We start from the raw sequence: 7,785 nt of genomic DNA on the forward strand, positions 1-7,785 counted from the left end.
TGACAACTTTTTCTTGCCAAATCTTTGACATCGCAAATTTTGGTAGCCAACCAAGCAGGCCCTATGTTTTAAAAAAACAATCACAATGTATGCAGGAACAGAAATAGAAAAGGTACTACATTCTATGTTTGAACACATACCTAAATTGCTCACACGAAGGTTCCCTAGTTCTATTTGAGTCATCTCAGCATCCTCTCCATTTTGCAATGCTAGAGCTTCTGATAAATTACTGCAAGAGTCTACCTTGCCCTCATAGGAATTAACATCAGAGACATCATGTTGAACAGATTTCCGAAGCTGCAACATAATTTCAGGAAGCTGCTGTGTGTGGAGAAATCTACAGAACAAAAAAGTTAAATGGTCACAACAAAAAAGTATCAGACAGGATAAAAGAACAACGTCGAGATCCATCTATGTGCTCTGCTCCCAAGAAAACTTGAAAGATGATTTCCTTTTGTAAGTCGATTAGGGATACATACTCTTTTGCTTCTTCTAAGCTCCGACTGAAACTTGCTTGCTTGCATTTGAGATGCAAAGAAGAAACAAGACCATTCAGAAACGGCACAGCTTGCTTCAATTTAATCCTGAGGATAATTCACAATGGGTAGTTCCAAGAAAAAGAAGTTAAATGATGTCAGAATTGAATATAAAGGACCAACCTTGCAAAATCGTGAGTGCCAAAGAATTGGACCAATATTGATTGGTCCAACCGAATTGACTTCAAAGCTCGAGTTGCAGGTACATTTGACTCATCCACCACAACCGCCGGCCACATTGCATGACCTGTTCAAGCACACCAGGCCACATTTGAGAAGACCAAATAATTTTGGGTGACTGAGAAAGCCAGCACACCACTAACCAATAAAAAATGGAAATTGCCACAGATGAAACAAAATAAATCAATAGATCAAAGATCATGAATGTAAGCCCTTGAGAAAGGCAAGTGCGTACACATGAGTCCATAATTCAAAAGGAAGGGAAACTATGAGGTAAGTCGAGAATAAAACTCCAATTTAAAGTAGAAAGTGACCAAGACAATAACATTTCAGGAAATCAAAAAATACCCTAAAAGGCAAAGCTATGAAGGCCATACAGAATACTCTAATTGAAAACATTTTCTATGAAAGACTCAGTGAAATCATCTAGCACATGTCATGGAGCTCAAAAGACAACTGTGTTGGGAATATAATTAAAAATCACCCAACACCAGATATGTGAAGCACCACACAACTGTATCCTGGTATATTTGAATAGAATTGAAGTTTTGACGGAATGATACCTAAGACAAACTAAAAAGCATCACCATTGAATTCAAGTTAATTAGATGATAACACCAATGTTCAGCAATAGAGAACTCAAGTGTCCAGACTACCTGTAATTTTTGCCCACACAAGGTCACCTGGGTCGAGACCCTGATAGTCATGAAAGCTAACAGCAAGTGCAAGCAACTCATCATGCCCCTTCTTATCCTGATTGGAAATTCCAAGTTTCAGATTCAAAGACTTCATCTCTTCAGAGGAGATGAAAAACTTTATCCTTTCATCTGCAAGGCTAAGGTCCTCTGCTTCACCATCATCATACTTTACCTGCAGTAATGTAGACACAGTTATTGATATCTAGGATAGCACATTTCTAACTCAGACAATGGATGCCAAATTGAGTGGCAAACAATTAAATATCAGCTGTATCTAGCATCTGATACCATAAAAATAAAGAATGTTTATGAACATACAGAAGGAATACAAACATAAGCAAGCCTTTCATCCAATTAACTCAGCAAACATTTGAGGGTCCTTGCAACTAATATAATAATTTTAACATGCAGGAAGCAAAAGCATTTACACCGCCAAGAACAGAGAACATACTGAATGCTTCTTGGTTGCCTCATTGTACCATGCGATGGAGCCCTTGTACCAATCATCATCCAGCGGCCAGAAAACCTACACTGACAATTCAAAACTCCAATCACAATATCCCAGCATTTCCAAGAGAAGACAAAATTGTCAAGATTTCACACCTTGCACACCAATCCGACAAAGGCATTAGGATCCGCAGTCTGAATATCCAACCTGTGCCAGAACCAGCATCAATACTGCTCGATTTTTAATTAAAAGCGGATTTATTTCAGCTGAAGCCATCAAGCAAAATGCATGCGCGTATCCAACTCACTCGACCCATCTCCTCCCGACCGACCCCTTGGGCCTGGCCGGCTGCCGCCGCCTCTCAGGTTCTGAGAAGCAAACCGTCTTTTCAGCCCCTCCGCAGCGCCTCGTTCGTCCTAGACGCCGTTCCGGCTCCTCCCCATCCAATGCAGGTGAGGCGGGGCCCAGGCTGAGCAGCTCGTGCTTGAGGGAGTCTTTCCGGCGCGAGGGCCCAGCCTTCTCGTCCCTCTCGGGCGGCGCGAGTGGGGCCGTCGTTGGCGAGGGCGGCGACAGCGATTCATCGACCCGCAGCTTCTTGCGACGGCGGCGGTAATATACTTTCATGGGGGGTCTGCCGTCGTCGAAGCGGGGCTTCTTCTGGGCCGGCGGGCGCGGTGCGGGGGCGGGGGTGGAAGAGGAGTAGATATGGCCGAGGGGAAGGTAGCGGATGGGGCGGTCTCCGTCGTCCTCCTCGTCGTCGTGGACGAAGCCGTTGCCCTCAACGGCGATGACCATGGCTAGCTAAGGTATCCGCCCCCGCGCCCTCTCTAGGGTTCGGCGAGCAATGGTGACAATGGTGATGGGGTTTGGGGGATTTGGGGAGGGAAGTTTTGGGGCCCTCAAATCCCATCTCTTTTTATTTACCGTTTCCCGCCGGAGGACGCTGCTATACGCGCCTGACTTGGGTCATGATGGGACGATTCTATAGAACAGAAACGAATTCATTTTTTTAATATCGTATAGCTCTTGCTAACACTACAATGTTAAAAAAAATAGTAAAAGATCGACGACTACCATGTAAGGGGATTAGTTAGGCTAGCTCCAACAACGCACTGTAAAGCGTTCTGTACTCTAAATTTAGAGTTCAGAAGCCTCCTCTAGGCGCCCAGCAAGGTCCTCTAAATGACACTCTAAATTTTAGAGGACGTCGCACGCACCCTAGATGTGGAGACTTGGAGACGTGCGCTATCCGGGCGAGTCGTCGGGCTCGCGCGGGGGTGAAAAATCCGAGCGCGTTGTAGTCCCGTCGCTGGCGACTTCGATTCATCTCGGCGAGGGGGCCTCACGGCGCGGCTCGTCGACGGAGCCGGGCAAGCTGGGCTCAAAGCGGCCGTGCTCGAGCGGGTCCGGCGGCGGACCGCTCTCGGTGGTTGCAGGCAAGGAGGTGGCCCGCGAGGAGACCGAGATCCAAGGGTCCGGTGCAACCGTCGGTGTTCGTCGCCGTCGAACCGCCATCGCGAAGAAGCTGAGAAGATCCACGGCGCCGACGAAGGAAGGTGCGCAGAAACGCAAGCGCATCTCGTCGCCGCCATCTTCATCGGCTTCCACTAGCTCCGGTGCTCCACATCCGAAGAGAAAAAGGTATCCATTGCAGATCCATTGTCGTTTGTATGATTCAAGTAGTTGATTTTGTAGAACTCGTCCAGATCTAGGGTTTATGGTTACGCCAACACACATTCCATGCTTGTAGGGTTCATTGACCAGTTGGTATAGTTTTGATTATTGCTATTGACAGTGACAAAAATTGAATGTGCTACAAATACTTGTTGTTGTGCGAATCGATGTGTATTCACAAATACTTGGCGATAGGTTTTGACACACTAAATCATCATCACTAGGTTTAGGGTTTCGACACACAGAATGATCAGCACTAGGTTGTGTCTTCATTATTGATTTTGACAGTCACAACATTTGAATGCGGTGTGTATTGACAAAAACATATGGACTGGTATTCACAATCCATTTGTATACACTCTCTAGCATTATAAATTATGAACTAGGCCACGGTTTACATAAAATTTTGACCTACAGATATTAACAGAACCATATCTTTTATGTAGACCATGGATTCGGAGAACGCAAAGCTCCGAAGAGCACTCGCTCATTTAATCAGAGTAGTGGAGGAGCGTTGTGCCGACATCGTCGATGTCGTCCACGGTGCCTTCCAACCAGTTAGCGGACCAGTCTTGAATGAAATGAATCGTGCATTAGTTCAGATCGAGGACCTCGCCAACGACCTTGATCAGCTTGCACTGGAAAAGACTGGGAGATGGAGCACATGACCCCTACACCAATTGCTGAATCATCACAAACAGAGGATGAGCTTCTGATTGATTATGATTCAGAGTTAAACAATGACGATATCGTCGGCTACGACGACGGCCGTGACTACTCCACCGACGACACCTATCCCTACTAGATTAGGTGTATGTGCTAGGTTTATGTATGTCGTACTAGTCTTTTGTATGTGAACACAACTGATGTGTGCCACAAGAACCTGCTTTAGTTCATATGCTGGTTATGTTTGTCCATACCTATCTTTGGTAATGCTTAATGTTATGAACTTTGCAATATATGTAGTCCTCGCCACTACTGACTTTGTTGTGCATGAGACTGATAACAGTGTCATGGTTTGTATTCATTTCATATGGTTGCCTGAAATGTAGTACACTTATTTAGTTAAATATGTTCTATTTTTGTGCGAGTACCTTCATTGTACAGCATGGGTACCGACTGGAACCAAGTTATGGCACAATATGGAAGTTACCTCTCCGAGGATGATGCCACTCAGTTTCAGAACACTGCATTTGCTCCTACGCCTGAGATACCAGCCCAGGGATCACCAGCACCACCTCCTGTGAAGAAGGCTCCTCAACGCACAAAGCTAGCAAATTTCACGTCTGAAGAGGATATGAGGGTTTGTCAAGCTTGGTTGGCTGTGAGTTGTGATCCCATTGTCAACACTGGTCAGAAGCGTCAAGGATTTTGGAATCGGATTACAGAGGCATACAACTCTCGCAGAGGATCAATGCCAGAGAGGTCTACAAAATCTCTCATGAACAGGTGGGACAGTATCAAAACTCAATGTTCTACATTTGCTGGATACATGATGGCTGTGCTTCGACAAAACCCAAGTGGCATGACTGATGCAGATAAGGTAAGTGTATGTTGTATTATGCATATGTTCTTCATCAATGTACTTTACTACATCCCAGCGGTTTGAGTAAATGCATTATATGTTTTGCAGACATCTCTTGCGGCTACTCGGTTTGCTGCTGTTGAAAAGAAGCCCTTCCATTTCTTACATTGTTGGTCCATATTGAAGGATCAACCAAAATGGATGGACCAGCACATGGGTAACCAGATTCCTCCACCGAACCCTATTGGAACCCAATCCAATACTATTGACTTAGATGGTGGTGAAGACTCAGCTCCATCAAGTTTTACTTCGAAGAGACCGCTTGGTCGTGATTCAGACAAGGAAAAGGCAAAGAAGCAAAGATCAGAGAACACATCATCCACTGATTCGGAGTACCTAACACGGATGGGTGAGCTTTCTTTGGAACGGTTATCTGTGTACAAATCAGTAGCTTCAACTGAGGAGAAGAAGTTGGAGTTCATGAAGAAACAGGAGAGGCAGAAACTCATATTAGAGAGGAAGAAGCTTAATCTAGAGAAGATGAAGATGGAACGACAAAAGGTGAAGGAGGAGACGGAACAGGAGGTACTGATATTGAGCATGGATTTGACAAAATGTAACCCCCTCCTTCGACAGTACTATGAGGCGAAACAACAGGAGATTTTGGCAAGGGTGACTGGAAGCTCGTCGTCAAGCAAGTGAATGTTCATGAAGACATTGTAGTGTTTGAGGAAGTAATGTTAGTTGTTTTCGAAAACAAGTTTATTTACAGCACTTGTGCACTTGACATTTTCCTGTTGTGTCATGGTTTCGAGAACAAGTTTATGTTTCTGCACTTGTCATTTTTCTGAGAATGAAGAACAAGTTTATGTTTCTGCACTTGTGCATTGTAGGGGTTGTACAATAATGTTGTTGCATAATAATAGTAGACTTGCTTCATCATATTGCAGTAGTTGCATTCCACCATTACACATAATAGCTTGGGACAAACATAACCTAGGACATTACTGCATACTACCTTCAGACAAACAGAACATACGACATTACACATGACACTACGACATTTTATTGATGGTACTAACATAAACTACATACTTAAGTAGCTCCCGATCCAAGCCGCGCCCAGTGGTGGTGGATTAGATCAACCTGCAACTGATTATATTTAACTGCATCATGTAGTTGGTCGTACCTATTGTTTATGAACTCATTGCGCTCGGACATGGAACCATGAGAGGTGTCGGCCAAAACTCCGATGTTGTCGAAGCTTGTGTTCAAAGACGAAGGACCTTCATCTTCTACGATCATGTTGTGCAAGATGATGCAAGTTTTCATGATGTCTCCAATGTGTTGTGGAGACCAACCATATGCAGGACCACGAACTATGGCCCATCGCTTCTGTAGTACTCCAAATGTTCTTTCAATGTCTTTTCTAGCGGACTCTTGAATAGTGGCAAAGTGTTGTGTCCTGACATCATACGGGTGACGGATTGTCTTGACAAACGCTGGCCAGTCCGGATAAATACCATCTGCTAGGTAATATCCCATGTTGTACGTGTGTCCATTGACAGAGAAAGTGACTGGTGGACTATCACCGGTAAGATGCGAATCAAACAGGTTAGAACGTTGAAGAACATTGATGTCGTTACAGCTACCGGGCATGCCGAAGTATGCATGCCAAATCCATAGGTCATATGAGGCAACAGCTTCGAGGATCATTGTAGGGTGTTTACCCCGACCAGTAAACATCCCCTTCCATGCAGTTGGGCAGTTACGCCACTCCCAATGCATGCAATCGACACTACCTAGCATACCGGGGAAGCCGCGTGCCTCTCCAACTTGGAGAAGCCTAGCGATATCAGCACGAGTTGGTTTCCTGAGATAGTACCCCCCAAAAGCGGTTTGGATGGCTGTGCAAAAGTGTTTCAAAGCCTCATGTGCCGTAGATTCACCAATGCGTACGTATTCGTCAACGGCATCCGCAGGAACACCATATGCAAGTATACGTACGGCAGCAACAACTTTCTGAAGGGCAGATAGACCAAGCTCACCTGCACAGTTTGGACATTGAACGAAGTAGGGATCCACTTGTTGCACCGCAAGAACGAGCCGCTCGAACACATGACGACGCATGCGAAACCTATATTGGATAAACCTATATTTCAGTACAAGTGTGAAGTACGTACTATGGACGTGAATAGATGTGCGTAACAAAAAACATACCTCCTCCGAAATTGTGCATCCGTGTACACCGGTTGCGCGCAAAAGTAGTCGGCTCGGATTCTTGCATCACCGCTGATATGGTCACGATGGATGCGAACACGCCCGGGAATGGAACCAGCATACCGACGCTCGTTAAGTGCACGACGCCTACGATGTTGGTACGTCGCAACCTCGAGGTCATGGTCTTCATCTTCCATGTCTTGCACCATGCGAACAAAAATATTGGAATCTATGAACGGGTTCATTGTTGTGGAGCAGTGTATGCGAAGTGTGAGTGATGTGTTGAGGTTGTGAGTATTTATAGAAGGGATACGCTTCGGAGAGAAGCCATACTCTTGTCGTGCAGCCGAAGCTAGTCGATGGCTTCTTGAATAAGTGTCGTGGCTTACGGTGGAAGCATGACATTTTATAAACAAATTTTCCGTACAATTTAAAGAATATGACACGTTTTTGAACAAAAATTACAGAAATCAAAAAATGGAATGTTATTTTTTGTTACAATTC

At 44.9% G+C, this 7,785-nt stretch overlaps 2 protein-coding genes across 6 annotated transcripts in view; one reads left to right on the plus strand and one right to left on the minus strand.

Annotated features, from left to right (window-relative positions):
- The window catches only part of LOC100501309 (uncharacterized), a 46,092-nt gene extending 43,249 nt beyond the window's left edge, over positions 1-2,843 (minus strand). For 2 of the 5 annotated variants that reach the window (XR_002263334.3, XM_008653571.3), the window contains exons 1-7: positions 2,170-2,843; positions 2,018-2,069; positions 1,866-1,940; positions 1,373-1,586; positions 660-783; positions 480-584; positions 141-337 (exon numbers count right to left, since the gene is read on the minus strand). Coding sequence is in view for 3 of the 5 variants with exons in the window: in XM_008653571.3 (XP_008651793.1) it covers positions 141-337; positions 480-584; positions 660-783; positions 1,373-1,586; positions 1,866-1,940; positions 2,018-2,069; positions 2,170-2,657 (1,255 nt within the window). In the remaining 2 variants the exon portion in view is untranslated. The remainder of the gene's footprint in view (positions 1-140; positions 338-479; positions 585-659; positions 784-1,372; positions 1,587-1,865; positions 1,941-2,017; positions 2,070-2,169) is intronic. The other 3 variants (XR_002263333.3, XM_008653567.4, NM_001196061.2) reach the window with 2 other exon arrangements.
- A 1,801-nt stretch (positions 2,844-4,644) lies between these two features.
- LOC103633927 (glutathione S-transferase T3-like) lies at positions 4,645-5,763 on the plus strand. The gene is made up of 2 exons (XM_008655585.2): positions 4,645-5,079; positions 5,170-5,763. The coding sequence occupies exons 1-2, from the start codon at positions 4,645-4,647 to the stop codon at positions 5,761-5,763; spliced, it is 1,029 nt and encodes a 342-aa protein (XP_008653807.1).
- Positions 5,764-7,785: the final 2,022 nt, after the last annotated feature.

The sequence above is a fragment of the Zea mays genome, chromosome 7 (genome assembly GCF_902167145.1).
Source record: "Zea mays cultivar B73 chromosome 7, Zm-B73-REFERENCE-NAM-5.0, whole genome shotgun sequence".
Taxonomy (NCBI): Eukaryota; Viridiplantae; Streptophyta; class Magnoliopsida; order Poales; family Poaceae; genus Zea; species Zea mays.